This window comes from Indicator indicator, chromosome Z, assembly GCF_027791375.1.
Source record: "Indicator indicator isolate 239-I01 chromosome Z, UM_Iind_1.1, whole genome shotgun sequence".
Taxonomy (NCBI): Eukaryota; Metazoa; Chordata; class Aves; order Piciformes; family Indicatoridae; genus Indicator; species Indicator indicator.
The window spans coordinates 24970583-24997461 of NC_072053.1; the positions used below are offsets into that span (position 1 = coordinate 24970583).

Here is a 26879-nt window from a genome sequence, read left to right on the forward strand (position 1 = left end):
AGGAAGCAGGGCTTCAATAGATGTAGCATTTGCTCTGGAGGACAGACACGATCAAAGAATGCCCCACCACTGTCTTCTTTCCCTTAGCTTTTCTAGCTAACAACATGGTATGGAATACGCCTTTCGTCTGTTTGGGTCAGCTGGCTCAGATGCATTGCCTCCCAAGATCTTGCCCACCCCTCAGCCTCCTGTTGGGGGTGTAGGGATATTCTGGAGAAGCACTGTCTTGGTGCTGTGGGAGCACTTCTCAGCAGTAGCCAAAACACTGGTGTGTTACCAGCATCCGTTACAGCTAGCACTACAAAACACAGCACTATGAAAGTGCTGTAGGAAGAACTAATTCCATCTTGGACAAACCCAGTACATTTGCTCATTGATTTGTCATCGTACTCTGTATACCTAGTGATCTGAACCCATTTAAATTTTGCTGTTCACCATCCTGTTCTGCCAGATTGGTGACTGCTTCTTGGTGATTCCTGTACTCCCCTCAATTTATTAACGTCTTTATAATGCTAAGGAAACTCAGGACTGAGTGTTGTATGTGAAGTATATCTTTGTCCCCACACTGAAACTGTTGTATATGAAAACAAAAAAAAAAAAAATTGTGTCATTTCTTAATGAATTTTCCAATTTGTATGCTGGTTTGAGTTCCTGCTGCTTATGGCTGTGGTATAGTGGCAGAGATGTTACATGTATCCAAGTGAGGCTCCAAGTGAAAGCCTGACCAGCTCTCATACTTTGAGTTATCACACAGAATCACAGAATGGCAAGGGTTGGAAGGTGCCTCTAGTTCAATCCCCCTGCAAAGGCAGATTCACCTAAAGAAGGTCACACAGGAACAAGGGCAGGAAGGTTTTGAATGTCTCCAGGGACTGACGCTTCACCACCTCTGGGAAGCCTGTTCCAGTGCTTCATCACCCTTAAACTGAAGACATTTCTTCTCATGTTTAGATCAGACTGTTACCCCTTGTCCTGTCACTGGACACCACTGTGAAAAAGACTGGTCCTATCCTCCCGACCCTCCTTTTAAATATTTATGAGCATTTATGAGATCTCCACTCAGTCTTTTCTAGACTAAAAAAGACACAATTTTCTCAGTCTTTCCTCACAAGAGAGGAAAGTCTCCTGATTATCTCTCCAGCATGTTGCTGTCCTTCTTGAACCAGGGAGCTCAGAACTGGACACAGTATTCCAGGTGCGTCCTCACCAGGGCAGAAAGGGAGGATAACCTCCCTCAACTTGCTTGCCACACTTCTTGGTGAACCACAGGATGCCCCTTGCACCACTGTAATTCTTTCATCTTTTGAGATGAGGATGCAAATCCTGCTGGCATTATGGCTAGCCCTGTGGCACCCCCTTTTGTGTCTCTAACCACAGAAACTGGTGTCATTTTGACCATGTTAGTGTAATGGGACAGTGGGATGCAACTGTGTCTTGGGTTTGGCAGCAATCCTTTCAGCTATGTGGCACAGGACTTGGGAACAGTGATTGTCACACTGGATTAAAATGCAAGATATGGGTCCATGGTATATCAGAACCTATCCGTTTTCAGAGGTGCTGGACATTGCCTTACTGAATTGACCCTGAAGACTATCTGTAGCTGTAAGCAGCAGATAAATTACTGGCTCTAGGTATACCAGTGCTCCTGAATTATGTGTATGCATGAATCAGTGGGGTTGGGCAATTAGGCAGCAGAAAGCCAAGCAGCAGCAGTCTTCAGTTCTGTGGCTGAGCACTAGATCCAGGTGGACAGGGTGTTCCTGCTGCCAGGGAAACCCAAGGCAGAGCAGAGACTCACCAGTGGTTAGCTGATGATCGCTAGGGAGATGAAGTGACCAAGAGCGCTGTGAACAAGGTGAGCAAACACAGCATGGCACAGCTGTTTGTGTGGCAATTTGTGTGCAGGGAGCACCTTGTATCCTGGTTGTAGGTCCACAGCCCAGGGAATTGTGCTGGGTCTCTGCCTTAGAGACCTACTGCCAGTAGGTTGCTCTCCTCCTCCTCTTCTCCTAATGTAAAGAGAATCATAGAATGGCTTAGGTTGGAATGGACATTAGAGATCGACTCCAACATGTTTCTTGCAGCTCAGACACCTGGTGTAACAGATCATCATCCTGTGCTACTCCAGCATCTCTCAGCTAGACTTGGTTGCTCAAGGCCTCATCCAACCTGGCCTTGAACACTTCCAGGGAGGGGGCATCCACAACCTTTCTGGGAAACATATTCCAGAGTCTCACCACCCTCTTACTGAAGAACTTCTTCCTAGGATCCAGTCTAAACATACTATCCATCAGTTTAAAACCATTGTCCCTTGTGCTATCAGTAAGGAAGGACCTGGGAGTACTGGTGGACATGTTAACCATGAGCTTCCAGAGTGCTCTTGAGGCAGAGAAGGCCAGTGGTGTTTCAGAGGGCATCAGGAAGAGTGTGACCAGCAGACTGAGGGAGGTTTTTCTCCTCTGTTCTTCACTAGTGAGGCCACATCTGGAGTATTGTGTCCAGTTCTGGGCTCCCCTGTTCAAGAGAGACAGAACTACTGGGGACAGTCCAGCTGAGGCCTACGAAGATAAGTAGGAAACTGGAGCATCTCTTTTACAAAGAGGGCCTGAGAGATCTGGGACTCTAGCCTGGAGAAGATTGAGAGGGAAGCTTATCCCTGGTTGCAAATATCTAAAGGGCAAGCATCAAGAGAATGGTGATAGTACAAGGAAGGGGCAGCAGGCACAAACTAGAACACCTTAACATAAGGAAAAGCTTCAATACTTTGAGCGTGACAGCGCACAGGAGCAGGCTGCCCAGACAGGTTGTGGAGTCTCCTCTGGAGACCTGCCTGGACACTTTCCTGTGCGATGTGATGTAGGTGAACCTGCTTTACTGGGAGGTTGGACTGGATGATCTGCAGAGGTCACTTCCAACCCCTACTGTTTTGTGATTCTGTGATTCTGTAATTTCATAGGTAACACGTACTGGGAATCTTGTCTTATTGGATTTTGTTGTGTTGAATATGTGCAAAAACATACACTTTGAGTTTACAGTATTTCTGAAAGCTGCATTTTGATGTTCAAATTCTGTGTTCTGGAATTCATACAGAGTTTGAAAATTCATATAGAGTTTGTACTGACATTTGTGCAAGATGCATGTATGGAACTTGCAGGAAGAAAAGTATTTTAATAAATACGATATTTCACTGATACTGAGAACTATTGGGGACTTCACTGGGGGTGGTGGAGATGGGGAGAAGGGTTAACATTGAATTCGGTGAGATATTTCAAAGAATTTATGTGAAAAACTATTTTAATTTGTTACTTTTCCCCTGCACAGCAGTTGCTGTCACACACCTCATTAGACAAGCAAACAAAGTGCCAACTAATTAATGAATGCATAGAGTTGTCTAAGAAGGCTGGCTAGAACTTTTCTCCTTTGCTGAACATTATATATTAAGGAAAGAAGCCATTCTCTTGTTAGGAACACAACAAATTTAAGCAATGAATGATTTATAGGAGTTTACTTTTGGTTTTTTAATGATTGATAAGATGTTGGAATTAACCTGCTAGTGATCAGGTAAAATTTCCAATTTCCTATTACAAGACAATCTCTTCTGTTGCTTGAATTACTAGAAGTGTGCCTTGTGTCTTTGCCTTGGGATCATGGTTGTTTCTTTGCCTTGGGATCATGGTTGTTTCTTTTTTGTGTCCTTGGAGTTTTGTTTTGAAAGATTGCAACACAGAGGCTTTGTACAGAGGCTGGATAAGGGTCTTCTCTTCAACTGATCTCAACTGAAAACTGAGTTACTAGAATTACAGCCTCCGATAGGAAAAATGTAGACTACAACCTTATATGACAGAAAGAAAGAAGCTGAAGAGAGGCAAACTGGTCTTCCATTTATAAAAACCCCAAATACTACCACCACCAAACCAAAACCAAATCATAGAAAACAAATATTAGAAGTTGGGCTGAACCCTGGAAATAAGGTGCTCAAAGACCATGATCGTACGTGCTACTCTGGCTTCAGCTCAATTTACTGTCCTGAGTTTGTTTTGTGCTCTGTGTCCTGATTGGATGAAGAGCTAACAGAGAGGATGAAGGGAGGACTCAAACCAGTGGGATGCATGGGGAAAAGGAAAAACACAGAAGAGACATTTAAGGAAGATCTCTGTTGAGATGGGGGAGCTGGACCTAGTCAGATAGGGTAACTGGAAGAAGAGGCAGCTTTTGTAGTTCAATGTGAAATGGTGTGATTCTGGTGTGATCTTTGCACATGTAGCCATATTGTGATTTAGCTCTTTCTAGAATGATGCACACGTTTTTTTTCCCCAAGTGTCTTTGATTTGCTTACTTCATTAGTGCTATTTTTACTTTTAAGGGTGTCATCGTGGTTTGTTGGAGTTATGATTAATCCTGTAAACTCCAGTGCATTTACTTGAAGTTGCCATGCCTTTTTCATGAGTTGAGCTGCAGTTTTCTATATCCCCTTTATCTGAATAACATGCTAAATTAAGTGAGGCATTATTAATAGTGTTCCCCATTTGATTCAGGTTAACTTTGGTTGTGTGAAAGGACCAGCAGTGCAACTATTCTTAGTGAAAAATGCAAACATAAAATAACTTTAACTCATCACTTCTGTTCCTCCAGGTTAAGTGAAGAAATGAAAGCAGTGTCATTTTAATGCTGCTCATCTCTCTTTGCAATAGTTTGTCATCAATAGGTGGAACTTCTCATAAGTCATTACATGTGCACATTCTCCAACATCCGGAGTAAAAGATTACTCAGAGTCATTTGTTATTCTTTTCTGTATAATTGCTAGTGCACCATGGGGAGTTTTGATGGATAGTGAAAGGAGCATGTGCACAAATTTAAATTCTTTGCAAGCACCTGGTTCTATTTAGCAGTGAATGGTGCTATGTCATCAGTTATTGGATCTCAGGGGACAGGAAACTCACTGAACTAAAGTATTTTGGAGGAGATTTAAGGTGGCTTGTGTATCTAAAAACAAATTGCAGAGATGAGGACACAGACACTCAAAACATTTTCAAAGATACATCAAAAGCTTTTTAGAAATCCATGAAACTTGTTTTTATCAGGAGTCTAGAAAAAAAGAATGGATGTGAAATGGTTCATAGTCCAGTTGTAAATCAAGCCATAAATATAAAAAAAACCCCAACAAACAAACAAAAAACCCCACCAAAAAAAAAACCATCCCATCAACAAAATGTGCTTACCAAAGTTTGTAGCCTTTGGAATATATCTTGAAATTCTTGCATAGCAATCAAGTATCTGTTTCTAGAAACACCAGGAGTTTGGCAGGGGCCAGAAGCAGCCTTGTAGTTTCTGTGCAACTTACCTTTAATAATATTTGTCAAATACTAAAGTATCCCTTCAGTGGAATTTAATTCAAGTTCCAGATTCTGTAATGTAAAAGAAAACACATTTTAATATAGTGAGATTATTCTTGCTGCCCTTGATTAATGCTCATTTTTTTTCCCATAGCTGTGCTAATATGTACATGAAAGCTTAGAATCATAGAATCATAGAACGCATTGGGTTGGAATGGACCCTTGAAGGTCATCTTGTCCACCCCTCATGTGGTGGGCAGGGATATCTTTAACCCATCAGGTTTGACCTTGAATGTTCCACCTCTCTGGGCAACCTGTTCCAGTATTTCATCACCCTTATAGTAAAGAACTTCCTCCTAATATCCAACTTAAATATACCCCACTCTACTTTGAAACCATTGCCCTTCATCCTATCGGTACATACCCTTCTAAACAGTTCTTCCCCAGCATGCTTGTAGCTCCACTTTTAATTTTTGTCTCACTTGTGAGGACTCCTAATTCTTTTCTAGAAGCTAATAAGGCTATTTTTCAGTAATTGTTGCTTTATTTAATTATAGCAATATTTTTATTTCACTACTTAAAAGAAAGGCAGAAGTCTTGTGCTTCAATAGTTATTTGCAAAAAGCCTATATATTTATTTACATTTTAAAAGCCTTATGCAGACTTTTTTCCCCCCCCCAGTGTGATTGTAACTACTGTTTGGCTATTGTCTCTATGGAGATCCATGCCACTGTGGTTAGTGTTTTACACACCTGGAACTTTTGTCAGTTCCATTTATATTTTTCTCACATTTCTCAATACTGGGACTGTATTTTAATGGTAGTGTGAATGAATGGAAGGCAGTACTTGTTGATTTATATTGGCTGATAGTATTTACTTCACTCATTAATATGATTTGCAATACAACGTGAATGCTAGCAATAGTTGATTACAATATTTGTCTGATAATAAATTTTTTTCATATGAGCTCCAGTGGAGCACTTCAACAGCTGATGTGTGCTGCGTGGGATGGAATCTTTCGAAAGCCCCAGAGTGGAAGAGCAAGATTAGTTTTTCTGTAGTGTAGTTGCATTGGGTTTTAAGAGCTCCACTGAAAGGTAATGAAGCATTTCTTGGCACAGTAGTGGTATATACCAAGTGATGAAGCGTTTACAGCTAATTCACGTGTTCATAAATTGTAAAAAAAAATAACATTGATCATTCACTTGTAGTTGTGGCAGTTGAATGCCAAAAGGAGAGTTAGTGTCAAGCTACTTGTCCTGTCTCCAAGTAACACTGTAGTAAATGTTGGCATTTTTCAATTGCTTTTGTAGTTATTTTGGTTTTTTTCTGGTTTTGCTGTAGAATGAAATATTTGTCTCCAGACTGTGACTTAGAAAGACTTGCCTTTTGTGGGGGTGTCATTGACATAGAAAATTGCTACTCTTTGTCTGGTGAATCTCTTTTGATGTTCCCTGAATGTATGTCTTGTACAAATTTGTAGAAATGCGAAGAAAGACTTGACATTGAAGCTTTTTGCAACTTGTTTAACTATTACTCTTATTCTCTTCAGAGAATATCCTAATGCAAATAAGGTCATCTACCAAAAAACCCCAAACCAACCAACCAACCAACCAACAAACAAAAAAAACCCTCCCAACAAAACAACAAAAAACCCCACAAAACAACAACCAAAAAAACAACAACAAAACCCCCAAAACAAACCCCCAAACCTTTTTCTTGTTAAATATTCAACAGATTTTGTAAACAGGCTAGCTTTTAAGCTTACCAGTGCCTAAATGCGGTCATCTCTTACCAGTTCTCAAGACAATTGCTCAAAGGTCAGAGTTTTTTTGGAATGCAATTTAGAAGTTTTGTTTGTATGGAATCCCATAGTACACCTTCCAAAATCATAATTTCCACCCTCTATTTTTGATGTGATTTATTGCCAAGCTATGAGGTTTAAAACTGTATCTCAGACCTATTAGTAATGAAGAGAGTGCCTATGTTCATAGTGGAATACTGGCAGAACTAGTTTTCTTTCATTTGAGGAAAAATGCTCTTAGGAGGCAAAATAAAGTGAAGGATCTGGATTCAGGATTCAGGCCTGTATCATACTGTGCTTTCAGAAATGCTGAGTCACTGAAGAGGCCCTTCTGCACAGAGCTTTTACTACTATAATTTTGGGGTTTTTTTTTATCAAGTTTTCACTAATCTTTTTTTCATGCTCACCAACTTGCTCAGAAGTAGACCCTGGTGTATGATATATCCCATGAAAGGATTTAATCATATATCTTTTTCTGTCACTTACTTTGCTGAGTCTTAGTATTTTCCTGCATGTATAAGGCTTTGTGCATTAATTCATTATGAGCTAGATCTGGGATTCTGGGTATCACAAACAAAGAAATAATCTCATCTGAATTCATTAGCTCCAGATGCATTAAGACTAAGAAAGTTCTGTTTACCCCGTTCATGTATCTTGTTGTAGATTGTCATTAGCCTGCTGTAAGATTCCACATGACATAAATCTTGCCTCCTTTTAGTAGCAAATTTGCAAGCTATAACATTAGCACATGGAGCTCAGGCTGTAGTAGAGACAGCTAGAACTGGAATAGAAACTAGACCAAAATTTCCACATTTAATAAAGCAGTAAGTCAGCTGTTGCCATGGGTTGAATTGTCATAACTGTTTCATAGCCGTAAATCTTAGACTTGCACCAGCTGCTTCATGCTGTTCCTGCTGTGCAAAACAGCTGGAAATTCAGCTTAAAGGATTTCTTTCCTAGAGAGAAACTACAGGTGGTGTGGAGCTGAGATAACATGAGTTTGATGGGAACATACACTCCAGACATACACTCCAGTTCCAGTGTCAGTGTTGTGGTTTCAGGATGTGTGTCTGACCGTGGAGTTTGTACCATGGTAGATAAAAAACTGCAGTTCAAGGCATTGGAAACAAATCAATGTAAAGAAGTGAGGCTGGTTCTTTTTATGAACATACCTTGTCACAGTAAACTTTGTTGCTTTTTTAGTTTTCATAGATCTTTCTTCTTTGCCCCAGAGATTCAACTTAGGGATAATGTTTTGCCTGGTAGAACAATCTGTTTGAACACTGGACTCCTTTTTAACTAGCCTTAAGGACCAATAGTAATATCAGATGCAGAAATTGGACAGATTAATCTGAAAAATAGCAATTATGTACTGGATCCCCATCTAGTTCCCAAATGCAGGTGGACCTTTGCAGAACAATCTTTCTAAGAAAGAAACAGATACGATTAAGATACGTTGCAAAATGCTTGCAAGGGGTCCTGTGTAAGTAGAACTCTTACCAAGAGAAGGCTGTAGATCTATATGTTAATAAGCCAATATTTCAGGCAATAAGAAATTAACATTTAAAACTTTTAAGCAGTGAAACATGACAGCTCTCACTATTTTCTCATATAGTTCTTTACAGTTTGTTAAGTAACAAAAATTTTACTAGCCTGTTTCTAGTATAAAGTTCATTCTGAGCTTAAGGGTCAAGACACATGTACTGTAGGATGCCTGCAGCAGAGAGTCAAAAGCTTTGTTTCCACCCAAGAATTTAACTGCCTTCATGTAGTTAAAACAATATACTTGAACAAGCAGAGGATGGTTGGCTGGTTAGAAAGTGTTTATGGGAATGGAAATAAATGACAGTGCTATAAGCTGTATTTGTGGCACTGTAACTGCAGTAAGGTTGTACAGAGGAACTGCATTGCCAGAAGGAAAAATCGCATCCCTCACGGGAATGATCATCTTGTGCTTTTATGTGGGGTCTAGGCCTAAATTAATTCCAGTTGCATTTCAGAGTATTTAAACCAGAAAACTGCTTCAATAAAGGCTTTCTTTGGCTCTGAGAGGATTTAACATTGAGAGGTGTTGAACAACTGCAGCTTCACTGAAGTTTGTGCTGTTTAAGGTTCTGTAAGCCATCAAAGTCTTGTATTTCTGTCTTGGCTCTAAATCTCATTGAAGTCAGTGGGAAAATGCTTGGGTGGCTGCAGGACAGGAACCTCTTAGCAGGCCTTTATTAGCCTGTTATATCTTGTTTTCTGACAAATCCAGGTGCATAAATAGTAGGAAGCAGTTTATCCTGAACATGCTAAAATGTGCCGAAGTGTGAACCTATGTGACAATCACCGGGGCAACCTGGGGCAAGTTTTGCTCTGTTCAGTATTTTTGATTTTCGCTTCCATAGCCTGCATATAATTGACATAAAATTACCAGCCCAAGCAAAGTACCACCACCTCTCTCTGGGGACTGAAACAAGGAATTTATTCTCTCTGAATATGCATTTAAATATGTGTGAGAGGAACGGCCTATCTAAAAGGCTGTTCCCACAAGAGCTTTCTCTGGCATATTTCAGTGTTACTTCTCAGAGCACACTCATCTGGCAACACTGAAGAGAAGACAGCACAGAGATCCCAGCATATGGTGAAGATGTGAATTTAGATGGAAAGAAGGGATTTAAACACTCCTCTTTTTTTTCCTTCGCTTTTTGAAGGGGGAGTTGTGAGGAACTAATAATAGAAAGTGCCTGAGATTAAACACAACTGTCATAACAAACCAATAGTTCTGCTGACTCGAAGACTAAACTAAATTTGTTCAGTTCTTGACTGAGTCAGTATTGTTTCTAATAAAAACTAGTAGTTTATTTTAATTGAAATAAATATCTCATATCCAGGCATTTTGTTCTTTAATCTTGTCTTTCTTAAATACGTTCCTCTGAAATGGCAGCTCTGGGTCATCTATTTACTGTTTCCAACAGATAGGTTTTCTATTAATACTTTTCGGATAGAGGTGACATCAGATTTTGCTGGCAATTTTTTTTTCCATAAGGGAACCTTTTATCACTGGGATCACAGAATAATTTTATTTCATGTGATTCTTACCTTGTCTTTCTCCTCTCTGATAATATTCATCTCAGTAGTGAAACCAGTACTGGATTCAGTGGGTCCTGGGTCAAGCCCTGAATTTGCTTACAGTCATTACAGTATTTGAGACTGTTTCTAACCTGCATCTTCTTGAACCTTCTCCTTTTAGTTCCATCTCTCAACACCTACAGTATGTATGTTTTCTCTTTGTGGTTTCCATTTAACATTGCCACAGCTGCTGCTGGCAGAGCACATGATGATGAAGAAGGAAGAGAAACACGCATTCTTAGGGTTTCTGCACATACTTGCATAGAGTAACTATGTGGGGGGATGATCTCTTCAGTCTCCGTGGTCTACCTCCCACTCAAAGCAGAAGTTAACTTCAAAGTCAAGTTCATCAACGAAGTTAAATTAGGTTGCTGAAGATCTTACACAGAGTTTTGAGTACCTGCACTGATTAAAAATCTTTAATTTCTTTAGCCCCCATTCTCGTTCTTTATATGAAGAACTTTATTTTTTATGCATGTGTGGAATTTCCTTGCTCTCCTACAGTTTCTAAACTGAATTAGGATATCTTAAAAATTATAATGTGGAGTGAGTTCTAGAAAGATTTTTGTTTTCTTGTGCACCTTCAAGTGCACACTTGAAGGTAATCCTACATATCAATAGTCAAATAATCCCATACACAGCAATTCTGGAGGCAGCAAAGAAGTATGCAGTCAGCTGGTCTAAAACCATAACACTGAATTAGCTCTTTCAGTGGCAGAAAGAAGTCACGGTTACAAAAAACATCTAGAAGATGGATTTTGGTAATACTGCTTAACTTCTTGGGGGCACAGTTGGTATCGTCCAGGGCTGGTTTTTGGTTTTGCATCACAGGGCAAAATTCTCTACATATGTCTACACTGAGATACAACATTTCCTATTTTAAAAAATATTTCCCTGTTTAAAATAGTGGTGGTTTATGCCATGATGTAACAGATTTAAATACTCCAGTCTTTAGGGTAAATGCTCCAAGATGAGGGAATACAGACAATGCTTATTTCAAATGTCTGAAAAATAGTTACAAGAGAAAACCCACAAAATGCCAAATTTATATAGTGATGAGATTTGATTCTGTCTTGACTGGGACTGTTAGGAGTTGTGTGGCTAAATCTGTTGTCAGCTGTAATAAACACTCTTTCTGCTTCAGTTTATGTGAACCTTTGCAGCTGTTGAAGAAAAAGGCGTCTTTGCCTCTTAGTCAAGCAATATACAAGACGAATTACACTAGAGTATATGATGTGCAAAAACAGGTGACAGAGCTGTGTGGTTATCGATTGAATTAAGGAAGAAAGTGCAAGAGACTTACTTTTTCATATTGATTGCCTCCTACAGTCACTGAATTGTGAAAATGGAGATCATTCAACAGAAGTCCTTGAGAGATGAAAAAATCATACGTGGATTTATTTTGTAGTCTGCTTGGAAGCTGTATTTATGTAATTTAGAAAGATCCACTGAATCAGTTTTAAGTTATGTACAATAAAACCCAAAATTTATTGCGGACTATGCCATTCTGCCTTTGCTTAAGTCACTGCAGCCACAAACACATGCTATGTATTATTTAAATGTGTAAGTTGACACATACAATTTACAGGATTTAGAAAGGGAAAGAGCATGAATTATACAACAGGTAGCTTTCAGGATGATGCAAAGTTGAATTTTTTAATGCCAAATAAAGACACCCATTGACGTTAAAAAAATTAAAAAGAGTGGGTGAGTACTTAGATAGTTGAGCAGACCATCATGCCCATTTGTCCTGCTCTTAGCAGTGAGTTTAGTGAAGATCTCACTAGGTGGTAGGGAAAGCATGTGTGGGCTGAATCAGAGGACTGAGACAGTGTGTTTGGATGACTTTTTTATACTGAAACAGACTCAGGTAATCGGTGTAGTGAAGCTAACCTTGAGTGAGGCTATGATTCTTCCAAATTTGATCTAACTTAGCTTGACAAAGAGGTAGAAGTATCAGCATTGCCACTAATGTTATAAATAAGGTAATTTAATGAGAACAAGTCTGAGCTGTCCAGAGCCTTTGCTGAGACTTAAAGGAATGTACAGGAGAACCCCAACCAGTGAGAAATGCTCCCTAATGAGTTGCGAGTTAAGCCCACAAAGCAGGTGTGGGGAAGCCTGGGCTTTTCTAGCTCTGGTGTTCAGAAAGCAACTTTTTATTTCCTTTAATTATAAGTACATATATTGTGAAATGTTATGCTAAAGTGAATATTATGCAGTCTTGATAATATTTTTAAGGTTGAAATCCGGATGTGCAAATTTAGCAAAATAAACTTTCAAAATGGGCATGATGCCTTTTTATTTTTTTTCTTCAAAAGCCATCAAAATAGCTGTTATTTTCTGTCCTGAAAACTGTCAGGAACCTATAAGTAAACATACAATAATACAGGAGCAGAAAAAAATGTTATGCCAGCAGTTTATGTTGTTGTTATTAATTCTGTTGTTTTGTTGTGTTTTGTTTTTTTTTCTTTTTACAGTGTATCGTATTCAGTGCATGTCTCTGAGGATTACCCAGGTACAGTGCAATGTTCTTGTCCATGACACATGTATACATGTTACCACAACTGGCTATATTCATATGAGAATATCTGAAAGGGTGTTGATGTCTTCCAGGTACATCCTTGTGATAATAATTTTCCATTAGTTAAATTATTTTCACAGTCATTTCTACTTTTGAGGCATCATTTGTGATCTGGGTCAGGGTGAGAAGCCCTGGTTCACAAGTTTGCAGGCTGGAGCTTGTAATGCTTTCCTTGTCTGGAGCCAGCAGTGATAGGAGTGAGAAAGCACTCAGCTCCTCTTTGGCACGGTAGATAGAGGCTGATCTTTCAAGAGGCTGAGCAGTCTGGCACAGGGCCATCAAAGCACTTCTGCATTAGACCTTAATGAGACTACTCATGTTCTTTAAGTTAAGCTTGTGGACTAAGCATTGGAGGCTTCTCAGGGTCAGTTGGAGCCATGGGTGTGTGTATGGATATGTCTTTGGTAATGTAAGCTTGCAAAGCTGTTTCTAGCCGCTCAGTCCTGCCTCCCTTCAGTACTTGGAACTGGCTTTGCAAAAGCACTTGTGTAACTGTGTGTACAATCTGCAAAAGAGTAATTTCTCAAATGAAAGACAACCAGATGAGCAAAGTTAGTTTTCAGCTAGTTTACTTCCCTGATTTCCTTCACAAAGAGACTGCAGAGATATTTCAGGTGGCACAGAGGTTCACAGAAATAGGAGAGGGAAGTAGGTATAAGGGCAGACAAGTTGTGTGGAAGTAGAGGCACCTGGTTGTAGGGTTGGAATTGCACCATGTTGTGTATATTGCACCTGGGATTACTTACTATTGTAAGTACCATGAATGCTATGAAACCTTCTGTCCTTTTTGATCTTTATCAGTAAGATCTCTGTAATATTTCTAAAATAAATATTTCTTGTTTCTTTTAAAATCACTAAAGATGTGAGGCTTTGGTCTTCTTCACTTACAAGCAGTAGGCTGTATCTGTTCAAAAGAGCAGTTTAAAGCAGATACAGACTGAAATCCACATCAGCAGTGACGCCAAAATGGAATGCTAACAGCCTTTATGAGAGATTACTTTTTTTTTTTTAACTACTATAATCTACTAATAATCTATTCAAAATCTAGTAAGGGGGGGAATTGAGATTCAGAAAATACACAGTCAGGCCAATCATAACTCGATTTAATGGTTACTCCATTGACCTGACAATGAATAGAGGCACAAACAGTTGAAAAAAGTTTTGTTCATGTGATATTAACAGTTTATTCCATAAAACATCATAAAACTTGATCTTTGGAACCTCTAGCTAAAAAGCAAACTGGAGCACTGAACCAGCAGTAACTCCCACAACATGAGATCTCACCTTCTCAGCAAACTCTTATATCTGACAGACCTCAGACTTCACTTACAAATAATGTTTGCAGCATGCCCTGGTGGCTTGCAAGCCTGTGGCTTTGATGACTCTAAAAACTAAGAAATATTCTCTGCTGTCACCTCCTATATTTTAAAGGCAGATAAAATATTTTACACTGTAGCTAATTTGGTGAGGGATGGCGTAAACCAGCTGCACATGCTTACTGATTAAAAGTTAACCCTTAAAGGCTTCGGAAGACCAGCTTGCCTTCATATCTCAAGCTTTTGCAGGATGTATGTTTCCTTTGTGATGACGACGTATTCAGTTTGTTAGGAATAATAATGATTCCTTGGCATTTTACAGCTAGCATCCTAAAAATACTCATTTTGACTTGGTGAGCCAAATTCTTTGTCTCCTGTGTTTGTCCTAAATCTTTTAATGTTACTGATGACTGTGGTTCTCTTCCCTGGCATGTACTTTAATGGCTATTTCAGGGACATTCCAGAGTATGATGATATCAAGTCTGGGAAGCTCTGTGCTGATCTTCAAGTATTACTGCTATTAGACAGGCTTCAGAACAGCACATGCTCATAAAATTGAATTTCTGACATCATAAATCTCACAGATCAAGATTTAAGTCCATCAGTCCATACCAAAGTTGTGTCCTCTGAAGATTAAGTGTGAGTAATATGTGGTGGACCAAATATGGAAGTCTAAGAGAAGGCTGTCAGAGGTGATCATCAGATAAATCGTTTATGTATGTGACAAATATATGAAAATAGAAGAGATTAAATTAATATGCAAATTTTGTTTTTTCAGCCAAAAGTGATAACCATCAAAAATTAATATTAGACACTGCAAGAGGAACTTTGAGTAATGTGTATACTCTCCCTTTTGGCGTTGCTGTTATGTATGCAGTGTCACCACTTTGGTGCTGATAGCATTATGTATCTATTTCTGAACTGCTCCATAAAGCACCAAAAGATTGCAAACATGAGTGTTAAATCATACCTATGGGAATTATAATATGACATGACAACTTTCAATATAGAAAGGGTTTGAAAGTTTCAAAGTTATAAGTGAAAGCTAAAAATATACTCAGAAAGGCAATTTAAAGAAATTAATAGGAATACTGTCAAGACAGTAATGTCTCAAAGTTGTATACATATATCTCTTAAATTGTGAAAATATCACTGAATATTTTAGAGGCACGTTATAACATTTTCAGCAAAATATCTCTGTAACTGTTTTCTCATAACATTGACATAACTGGGGAAAAATAATGCTCCTAAGGAGCAGTTACAGAATAAAACAGCAGTGAGTACACTAAAGTCCCATTAATATAAGCATATCATGACTCCTGTGAGAACCATTACAGCATCAGGTATTTTGGTAATGAATATGTGTTCAGAGTTACAATGTGTTGGCTTGTGAAGTTATAACTTGTTGAACTGCTATATCCGTTTATTCCAGTGAGTTGTGCATTATAGACGTGTTATTAGAAACATCCTTTTCTTAGTCCTCATTAGACTGCAGTAGAGACGGAGAGAACCAGTTTGTCAGTGAGTAGTTTTCTGTATCTTTCCACAAGGTCCAGATACTAGGTCCTCTGCTTGAGAGGTGTTCCTGGGTGTAGTGTGTTAGGAACTGGGTGTTGAAGAAAGCAAACAAAATTAAATATCTTAATTTCAAGTTTCACTGGACTGATGGAAGGCAAGGCAAAACACCCTAATGGCTGCCAAAGAGAAAAGAATAAAAAAAACTTGGCAGTGAAAATCATATTACCTAGTTGCCAAGAAAGAATTGACAATGGACATAAAAGTAAAATTAGAATCTATAAAACCTGTAACTGCACAGTCCATTTTATATATATATATATATATATATATATATATATATATATATATAGGTAATTGTCTTTTCTGCACAGCACATACTATGTTTTTCCTACTTTTTTCTACAGTAGTAATCTTTAGCACATGGATTTCCTTTCCCCATCCATATATATGGTGGTATATATATTTAGAGGCAAACAGCAGCAACTGTTACTCCACCTCATTATACTCTACAGCAGTAAGTTACACCCCTAAACCTGTAAAAGCAATGGGCCTGTCTGCGTGGTATATGCCCAGAGCCATCCAGCATGGTTGGCTGCAGATGGAAGTTATGACAGCAAGGTGGAGCATGCGAATAAAGGCAGGGTTTGTGGAGAGGCTGAGATGCAGTTGTCCCACAGGTATAGCTCACAGACAGTCTAGCCAACAGACAAAACTGGGAGAAGTAAATGCTGACAGGTGGCTGAAAAGACCCCATTTTATTCACATGATGCTGTGGCCCTGAAATAAATCCCTGTGCCAAATATGTAGCTGAGCATGCACAGACTGAGCTGGCAGAGCAGATTGTTCTGCTTACCAGAATGCAGTGCTCAGAGAAATGTGGTGTCAGCCTCTTGCAGCAATTGCCTGCATGCAATATAAGTACGTTGAGCTGAGCACAGATCACACAGATTATTTTGTAGGACAGCACAGGAGTAGAAGTGAGTGAGAGTGTTGGATAGTGTCAGACTGGGTAAATACATGTGAATATGGCAGAAAGGCTGTTTTCACAATCTGGGAAAGCACCACTTGCCTGTCACATTCAGCAGTGCGGCTGCTACTTTGCAAAGGCAGCATGGCACATCTGTGTGAGAAAGGGGCAGCAGTGCCAGGGCTTTATCTTGATATAAGATGCTAAGAACCTCTGTAATAATAATATTGCAGGATTTACTGCCCAATTAGTGTTAACATGTTTAACATCTCACTGGAAACACTGTGGTTAAAGGCTTTAGGATTGCAGCTGTATCTCACACGTTGCTGATGTGGAACAGGAGTGTTCAGAATTATGATAGGTCAAGTCCTTCTCTCAGTTCTTTTATCTGTCTCTTTATCTGCTCTAAAGCATAAGTTTCAATTCAGCCCAGATTAGGGGAAACAAAATCTTATTACTTTCATAGGCAGTTAAGCAGCAATTCATGGAAAATTAGCTTCTGCAGATAATACATAAAAGCTTGCTCTTACTTCTTTGTTGTTAGTAAATGTTTGGTTGAAAACCAAAATAAAACAAACAAACAAAAATAAACCCCACACACATTTCAGCTGAACCCCCTCATTCTGTAAGAAATTTTGGGGTAGACTTTCCATGTTCATATCCATACCTAACATTTTTTAAGGGGAGGATTTTTTTTGTTCCTGAATCAGGCACAAAAAAGGTTCTCTGCTGATTAGAAAATGCTTCAAACAACCCTTACGTGACTAGACAAAATGAGGCAAAGGCATTTTACATAATGGTCTCTTAACACCCAGCTTAGAACAAATCTTCATTTTGAAAAAGATTGGCTCAAACTTCCATAAGCCTTGCAGGACAGTTCAGAGCAGTGCTTGTTGTGATTCACAAAAGCTGTGGCATTAGATTCCAGGGGTTTGACACTGAATCTGCCATGCTTTTGGTATTTTTTTTCTTGTTAGCATCTCACAAGAAAAAAAAAAAAAAACAGCACATCAGGAAGACAATAGTGCTTGGCTTCCATTACTGCCTGGGAAGTGGTTTCTTATGGTACAAGGGTGGGATGGGTGATGTGGGAATGGACTGGCAGAACACAGCTGGACTTCACCATGTGAGGTGTTTTTCTTTCATAGATAACACTTATGTTTCCAGTTCTGATAACGATGAAGATGTGTTAGTTACAACAGAGCCAATTCCAGTAATTTTCCACCAAATTGCTACAGGTAATCTTATGTCCCAAGTATTTTATGAAGCTCATACTTCGTGAGGAAAGATGAGATGCTGCCTGGACTTGAAAGGAGATATATTAATGTGTACAGCTATACAGATAGCTATTATCATGTAGTATTGCTGTATGGGAGAAATTGAAATATTTCTTATGAAGATCACCACGATTGTGTAGGCAGGGTGTGTTTTATTCTTTTAATGTCTTAAAATTTAATGCTTAAAACTTCACTAAATCTTCACCATTGGGGATGAAGCAGTCTATAGCTACCATTGCCTCTGGTGAATTATTTCAGAAAATTTTAAACAAAATGGTTCAGCTCTGTCGCTAAATTAGAGTATAGGGGAAAAAATAAAAAAGCATTTGCCCCCAATGTGGGAACCTTTTGTTTTAAATTATTTCCATGCTTTCAAAAAGTGTTTGATACCTGAACAGGTTTACTTTTCAGACATATAGGAACATTTACGCAATATATAGCCAAGATTTGTGCATTCTCCGTAGAGACTTTTTAAATTTTTTAGCAGACAAATTCCCTGATGATCTCAGGCTGCAGAAGAAAGTGCACAGAGCAGTCTTAATTCTGGCAGTTCTTCAGATAGGAACACTTGACTTTGCAGTATTTTTATTATTATTACAATGCTTTAGGGTTTTTTTTGCATAACACAGAATAAATTTGAATTCCACTGGAAAACCAATATGATCTTCAGTCTCTGATCTCATTTGTACCAATGTAAATCAAGAATAACTTCACTGAAGTCAGTGCAGTAGCACTGTAACAAAAGTGACCATTATAGTCAGAAATGTAAGATAAATTCCAACAGCAAATATTTCTGTAACTTAAAAAGAAATAAGGCCTGTCTTTTAACATAGGCAACCCCTCTATATTTTGTATAGAAGATGATCTGATTTGATTTTGTGGAGGGGTTTTAATTTTTCGTTCTTTTATGAAGTATACAAAATTGATGAATGACACTAAGTTGTAAATCACAGATTGGCAAAACCAAATCTTCTAGATGGAGCAGCTGAGCTTCATTTCAGTTAAAAGTACAAGTCTTCTGAGAAGTAGGGGCTTCTTAATTTTAGATTGTTATATTGTAAACTTCTCAATGCTTTTCATATCTGTAACATTTTATACTCTGCTATCGCAGCTAAGTGTTTCAAGTCTGCATATGCAAAGTTATTTCACATTTTTCATAAATGTTCCCTATTTTCCCTTTTCTTTTAAGAATTAAGAAAAACCAGTGATGTCAACTATTGCTTGTCCATAAAATCAAAATTGCAGAGGGAGAATGGAGAGGTATGTGTTTCGTATATGCATGTTTTAACAGAAGTTATTTTAAGACAACAGAAAATAATAAAATACAAAGGTTTACCATTGATTTCCTATCAAATGTGAGCTTAAGCAAACCGTACACATTAGCATATTTTAGAAAATGAGTGTAATTCTCTGGGTTTCATGCTTGGATTAATCAGTGAATCACTTAGCTGGAAAGGGGTTGCCCTAAAAATACGCTTCTCTTGGAGAAGTAGGCCATGATGATGATTGTAATGACCTTTTAACCTACTCTTTTCACATAGAGACCACATCCCGTTTATCAGCTCACTGCTTCTTTGTGTGGCCTACAGCAGCCCCCACCAAGGCTTTAGACCTCTGTATTACTCTAGCCACTACACGTAGCATCTGGAGTATTATTTCCTTCCAGTCTTAGTTGTATTTCTGCTGTACCACTGGAATGGGTCCCTTGGTCAGTCTTACTGTGACATTAACTCAAGAAGTGACACTGATATGAAGTCCACAGGGCATCACCCTGATACGGGCTCAAAAAAGTACCACATAGGCTCATACCCCAAGCAAGAAATTGAGGATTGTATTAAGAATTTAGGTGCTTTACTTAAAGATTTTCTCTAATATGGGTGAGTGCTGAGTTTCTTGACGACTGCTTTTTAGGCTCTGATCTGTATTTGATTCTGGAAATTGGAAGTAAGTGTGCCCAGATACACAAATGTGTATGACTGAGTTTTTCAGTAAAACCTGATTTGATATAAAAAGCTGCACTGGAAATACTGCATATTCAGTGCATGGTAAACATTATAAAACTTTTGAGTGCAAGAAGAATTTACCCATTTGATGAGAAGCTTCAGATATAGTTAGCTTCTGTGGGACAGAGTTTGAGCTTTTAGTTTGTTTTTAGTTGAAAGAGGTACTTAAATATGAAAGTACTGACAAAAGCGAACAAACAAAACACTTAAAAAATAGTCTTTAACACTGACCATTTCTTTTGGCTGGACATTTAGAGATTTGGTTAGGACAAGATGGGTTTGTCACTATTCTGATGTAAGAGTTTCATTTCTCTTTGGTCAGAGTTGAATTTTTGTTCAGTTATGTTCAGTTTTAACACAAACTTCCCCTTGAGCTAAGGTTATTATAAAACAAAGATGACTAAAGTAACTTTGTTTCTCTTCAGTGAAGTAGAAGCAGAAATTATTTTTATGCCTTGTTGTAGAAAATTGCTGTGAAATTGGCTGAAGTACAAATTTTATTCTATGTATACACAGAGTGAATAGAGTAGGAATTAGAGGCAAAGGTTGGGAAATAGGATTAGAATGTCTGACCATAGAAACTAGCGATAAGGGTACATTTAATATTTACAAATATATTGGATTTGGATGTAATCTCTATTTTTTTGATTCATACATCTGATTTCTGTTCCATCATGACAGTTCTGTATGGGACATAATACAAAATAAACATCATGTTTAGTTTGAAGTGAGAGATTATGATTTTAACAGGTGTTCTTTAGGGGATCCTTGTCAACACATGGCCTAGAAATAACACATGGATTTTGGGAATCAAGAATTAATATCTTCAAGCAATTGCCTAATTACAAGTAAAAGATGCATTGGTGGGAAGCAGAATATAAAGCTTCAACTCATGCTGTACCAGGATAAAGTTCAGTTATTCACAGAGCAGCCTATTTAGAGCAGGTTTTTACTTAGGTAAACATTATTACTTTCTAATCCTTAGTTTTCAAAGTCTTAGAACACAGCTAGACAGAAAATTAAGTTTGAACTTTTCTGACAACAGACTGGAACTTCTGTTAAAAATAATAAATCAAAAGCAATGTATCTGTTTTTCACAGAAAGGAACTTGAGAGTTTCCATGCTCATACTTGAATTATTTCCTTCAACTACTGGAACTGGTTTACCAGAATAAAGTACATTAAAGCTTTATTAGGTCACTGAAACACCAAATGACTTAAGTCCAGAACATGTCTTGATGGCTGAATTATGCTTTGGTTAGCAAAAGCACAGAGTGAAATAACCCTGCATATTCTACTGAATTCCCCAGTTCCTTTTAACACCACACTGTGTCTGGAGCCTGACAATTATTTCTCCAACACAGAGTGTTGTTATGTGCCCAGTTAGTACTACTTGTTTGGTCTGATATGTCACAATTATTAAAACAGGCCCTTTCTGAAAAAATGATTCCAAGAGATCTCTTAATAAAAGAGTGCTGTGAGCTTATAGGTAAAAACATAATTTGTGTAGTCAGGGTTATAAATGCAAGATATGTATATTGCTTGTATCATTGCTAACTTTCCTTCTCTACTAAGGAGTCATGGCACAACAGCACAGTTGAAGAAGACTCTGAAGGAGATAATGATTCTGAGGAATTTTATTATGGAGGACAGGTAATGAAGGAGATTTTTGCACAAATTTTAAGGAATGAATATTTGAAAGGTGTTGTTGATTTAATTTCAAATGTAAAAAAAAATTCATTTTTTATGTTTGTTCAACATTGAAGAGAATGCTATGTGTATATATATATGTGTGTGTGTGTGTGTGTGTGTGCATGTACACACAGTATTTTATAGCAAAAATGTTAAATGTTAGACTGTGTAATTATATGACATTTAAAATAAGATTAACTTATTTGCTTATTTCTTAGTTGTAAGAACAGAAGAAAGCAAGTATGCTTCAGGACATTTGAAAACATAAGCTGGTTGCTTACTTCCAGGAAATAGATATTCACTCTTTAAAGTTTGTCCTATTATTGATACAGATAGGAAGTTGAACTGGATCCAAATCCTTGTAAAGTCAATTTTGTAAAGTCAAGAGCACTGCAATTTGATGGTAAAAATTGTTATTACAAAGCAATTTTGATCTAGGCAGTAGTCTGTTCTTTTTGTGAGTCCTAGAGTTTAATTTACCTTGAAAAATACTGCGTATTTTTAGATGAACATACTGCTCTGTGTGGCTCTCCTTCTTCTTCCCTTAGCAGAATTAGTTATTATTACATCCTCATATATACCGGGAAATAAAATGTCTTCATCTTCTTTTCCTTTTGCAATGTCAATAGAGTGCTTCATGCTGTTAGCCTCTTTATTCAGATTTTTCTTATATTTTTAGTCTGTTGCCCCAAAGGAATAATTTCTCACTTATGTTACTGGAACTGTTTGTTTCTATGAACATTTTAGTGAATTAGGAATCTTGTTTATGAAAGTTGTCGCTGTCTCAGCCTTGAGGCTGAAGCCATCCGTGCCCTGGCTGCTGAGCCAAGGCTGTGGGAGCAAGCTATCAGTGCCTGCAGGCTGGGTTAGAGCAGAGAGCAAGGGATGCTGATGAGCTGACATTGCTGAGACGCTTGCAGGGTCAGCAGCATGGTGAGGTTTGAGCATAAAATGCTTGTTGAGCTGCTTTTTTTTTAAAAAAAATAAAGCATGCCCCTAAAGCTATTAAAAGTAATACTGAAACCGGAACTGAAAGAATGCATTTTCAGTGTCAGAAATAACTGACACGGGGTTTTGACTTGCTAACTTTAGAAATGAGTGCAGGGGTTGTTAAAGGATGTTTGCCAGTGCTCAAATTAATGAATATTAACACTGCCTATGAGATATGAACACAGAGAGCAGTACCTAATTTTTCAGGGTGTAAAAGGTATATATTAGGCAATACTGATCAGAATTTAGTTGCCTTATACTTGAAGTGGAAACTACGTTATATTGCATTGTCATTTTTTTAAGTTAATACATTTAATTGAAGGAATTATAACTGGCAAAAAAGTGCAATTAAATCAGTAATAAAAAATAAAATATCAGATGACTGTGATTGTCTTGTGCATAGCATATTGAAAAAGTAAACTAAAGAGGGGAAACATACAATAATCATAGAAGGTATATAAAATGAGGGAAAAAAGGAGACACTGAATTTAAACTTTTGTGATCAGTAAGACAATATTCTAAGGCAGACATGTGGAACTGAAGAAAATATTGAGGAAAATACTGAGGATTCATAAAATAAATAGGAAATCAGGTGATGTGCAAATTTCCTTAAGAGATAAACAGAACAGTTGTTTTTCCAAACCGAGTGATTTTAAGAGTTATTAAGTGAGCACCAGGTGTATTGGGAAGACAAAATACTTGACTGTATGTCGAGAACAAGCAAGACAAGCTGCTTCATTTGTGACAAGTGTGTGCTTGCCCACAGAGAACGGGGACAAAAACACTATCAGCTGGAGGGAATAGGTGCCAGTGTAATTATGTGCAACACAATTGGGAATGATGAAGGTCAGGGATAATTCTTTAAGTGGTTACAGGTGGAAAGGCAAGAGAGCAGCTGATGATGAAGCAAGATGGGAAAGGGCATTTTATGGGCAGTGAAAACAAGATAGAACCTTTTGGTCATAAATTAAATGTTACCTGCTTCCTAGGTACCTGCTTGCAATGCTCCCTAAGGATTTAATAGGTAAATACTTTAAAGTAGCTAAGTGATTCAATAGCCTAAGTCTTATTGATTTTCAATGGGATTTAGGTTTGTAAATCACTTAATCCACTTTAAAAATGTAAGCTTTTGTAATCATGAAGGACGAAATAATCTGAATCAGGTCTCAGATTAAAAACCGGAGACTTTCTAAACACAGGCACTTCAGACACAACAAAGTTATCAGATTTTTTTGAGCTCTTATATTCACTTTCTCTGAGACTCTGTTAATTCTTGCTTCGAATCTCTGTCTCCTACATTTGCAAATGAGAACAGGAGACTGAAACAGTAGTACTACTGCCTTTGGCTCTCTCCTTGTCTCTTGTGCTTCAGTTATAGGACATGCAGATACAGGACATGCAGATATACAAAGCTGACAGTCTTCTCTGTGTCCATCAGCATGTCTGTGGCAGTAGTTCGGGAGTGGAAAATCCCATTCTGTGGTCTTACAGTTTGCCAGAATACTGCTTTGTTTCCTTTTTGAGTTCATAACCTCTTACCATCAGAAAACAGATTGGAAAAAGTATTTTGCTGAGCAGTTGAGCGTTCTGCATGGTGTTCTTTTGGATTTTATTATCATTGTTATGTAAGACTGATTTAAAAAATGTGATTTAAAACCAACAAAGGTGGCAAGTGCAACACAGCTACAATTCCTGAAATGGTTACTCTTCTGTTGTTGGAAGCAGGAGAGCAATTATTTATGCATCTTTAAAGATATCATCTTTGAGTGATGAGCTTGTAAAAGGATTGGTTTGCTCCTACCTAAAGAGGAAAGAAAATTATAATGAAGTTTTTCTTCTAGTGCTCTGCTATTGGGAGCATTATTCTGACATGCCTGCCCAAACAAGGGAGGGGTACTTGGTTTATACCATTCTGGACATGAATATGATTGATATGTCTGATAAACATATGCTCCTGATATGCTGATAAATTCTGTGCCTTATATTTGAAGAATTCTAAGTCTAAATCAAATTACTCTTTGCTAATTAATACATGGGAAATGTAGTCAGCTGATTATAATTTTAATTCTGTTGACATTTATTTAATTACATTGAAAAGTACATCTCTTGACATCAGAGCTAAAAGTGTCACAGCACTGGTTTCCTGGAGATTTGGATGTACAAATGGAAGAAAAAGAACTGCAGTTAGATACAATTCTTCAATAACGAGAATTCTCCACAGGATTTCCTGTATAAGGAGATATATGGATACATAAATAAATCAAAGGGGATAAATTACACTCTTGTGCTTTTCTCTCTGAATTTCTCAAAGGTACAGGTCTAATCCTCCTCCAATTTCTTAATCTGTCCAAATCTAAGTTCGTTGACTTTTGTGGAATTACTGTCATTCTAGTTGTTGTAAAGAAGTTAAGTTAGGTTCACACTGTCAGGAGCATATTGCTTAAAAAGAAGGTAGTAATAGACTGGAAATAGATTGGTTTGGACCTAAAGAGGTATTTTAGTCCTTGTAGAAAACAAGAGAGTGTTCATTATTTTGACCTCATACAGTCCAAATAAGTTTTGTTTTGTAGTGTAAGCACTAACATGATGTTTCCCATTTTTCATGTAGAGTTTGAAAAAAATGGAGATGATGTCTAATACATGTTTCTTTACATCTTCTCTGGTAAAATAATTAAAATGGAAAAGTGTCTTTTAATTTTTTTTAATTTTTTTTTTAACAAAGTATTTTCGTGCTTCTCTAATGTGTATGATGTGACAACAAACAAGGGGAAGCAAACCTTTGTCTTGTAGTAGTCAAACTGGTATGATATGACTGAGGAGATCTGGTACTTTTACTTAGCAGTTGTAAAATGCACGAATGTCCCAGAACAAAGCCCAGGACAAGACAGGACAGAGGAATGAGTCCTTTGCAACTTCTCTTCCCACAAAGAGGAATGGAAACCTCAAAAAATTCCAATGCGTAGGTGCCTGTATTGCAGCTCTTATTGCTCAGCAGAGTTAGACCACCTCAATGCTTCAGTTTATCAACAGTGCCCTTTCTGAGTGTGGGATTAAGGAATCCTTATGCAGCATATTTTGCAGGGGGAACTTTCAGTAATAAATAAACAATAACTCCTAGGATATTTCTTTTTCCTGGTAGGTGAGCTATGATGGAGAACTTCACAAGCACCCACAGCTGGAGGCTGATTTGACAGCAGTAAGAGAGATCTATGGACCTAATGCAGTATCTCTCAGGTATGTTATTGACCTTGCCGTATTGTGGAATTTTTAACATTTTGTAGATTGAGTTCCTTGTGAACCTTCCCTGACTACCAAAGCACATCTTTGATGATGATTTCTACCTATTGTGCGGCAAAAGGAAAGAGCACTACTGACTAGAAGTAATAATGCTGGGTTTGGTTTTCTGTTTATGTGGTTGAGTACTGATGGAATGGCTGTGCTGAGAACAAGCCCTAGAAGCTTGTTCTAAAATGTCATTGTCGTTTGCAGCTGAGTCAGTATTTGATTGGCTGCTGTATTTTGCTGTATTTGTTCGGCATACCTTTGTTAAAATCCTTTTCTGTCATCTTCTGTCTTTTGCTGTGGAGGTGAACAGTAAGAATGATAAGAGATTTAATAAATGTTTTCGCTGGGTAATAATGAAGGAATTGGATTTGTCTAGTCTGTAAAACCAAAGAGGAGATGCTTTGTGGATGGTGTTGTGAAGGGTAGTATTAATTACCGTTAGAGTAATAATAAATGATATGGCAAATGGGTATTGATAAAAATATTAGTGACCCTTTATTAATTTGAAAATCACCAAACTTGTTATATAAGATCATTGTATGGTTGGAATTATATATTTACAATGGGAATATGCAGTCTTAGGGCAAAATACAAATAATTATATGCAAATTAGGAGGTAATAACTTGGAAAGAGAAGGTCCCTGAGAGCAGATAGTGCTTGATTACAGCAGGGGGGGAGACATAGTAAGAACCTTTAAACCCAAAAGGGCAATGAATTAATTACTCACAGCTTGTTTTACCCACATGGGAGATACCGCTGCTGCTGTGTTAGCTTTGGGGCTCTTCGTACGGTGCTAGCACAGCAGATTGCCGGCAAGGAGGGTTTGTCATGTGGTCCCAGGCTGGTCTGGCTTCAGCGGTTGGCAGGCAGTTAATGACGCTTCTCACGACGGGCGCTTGCTTGGTTCCTGGGTAAACTGAGGCACAGCATGATTCTAGTGGCAAGGGGAAACAGGCTAGGAGGATCTGGCTTCTATGCTTGTGGCTTCTCTGGCTT

The 26879-nt window shown here is 38.0% G+C and overlaps 1 protein-coding gene across 2 annotated transcripts in view; it reads left to right on the top strand.

The window, feature by feature from the left end:
* Positions 1-26879, top strand: part of PARP8 (poly(ADP-ribose) polymerase family member 8) — a 122627-nt gene that overhangs the window by 43203 nt on the left and 52545 nt on the right. For both annotated transcript variants that reach the window (XM_054397414.1, XM_054397415.1), the window contains exons 3-7: positions 12732-12769; positions 17785-17874; positions 19103-19173; positions 21491-21568; positions 25737-25831. In XM_054397414.1, the coding sequence (XP_054253389.1) occupies positions 12732-12769; positions 17785-17874; positions 19103-19173; positions 21491-21568; positions 25737-25831 (372 nt within the window). The remainder of the gene's footprint in view (positions 1-12731; positions 12770-17784; positions 17875-19102; positions 19174-21490; positions 21569-25736; positions 25832-26879) is intronic.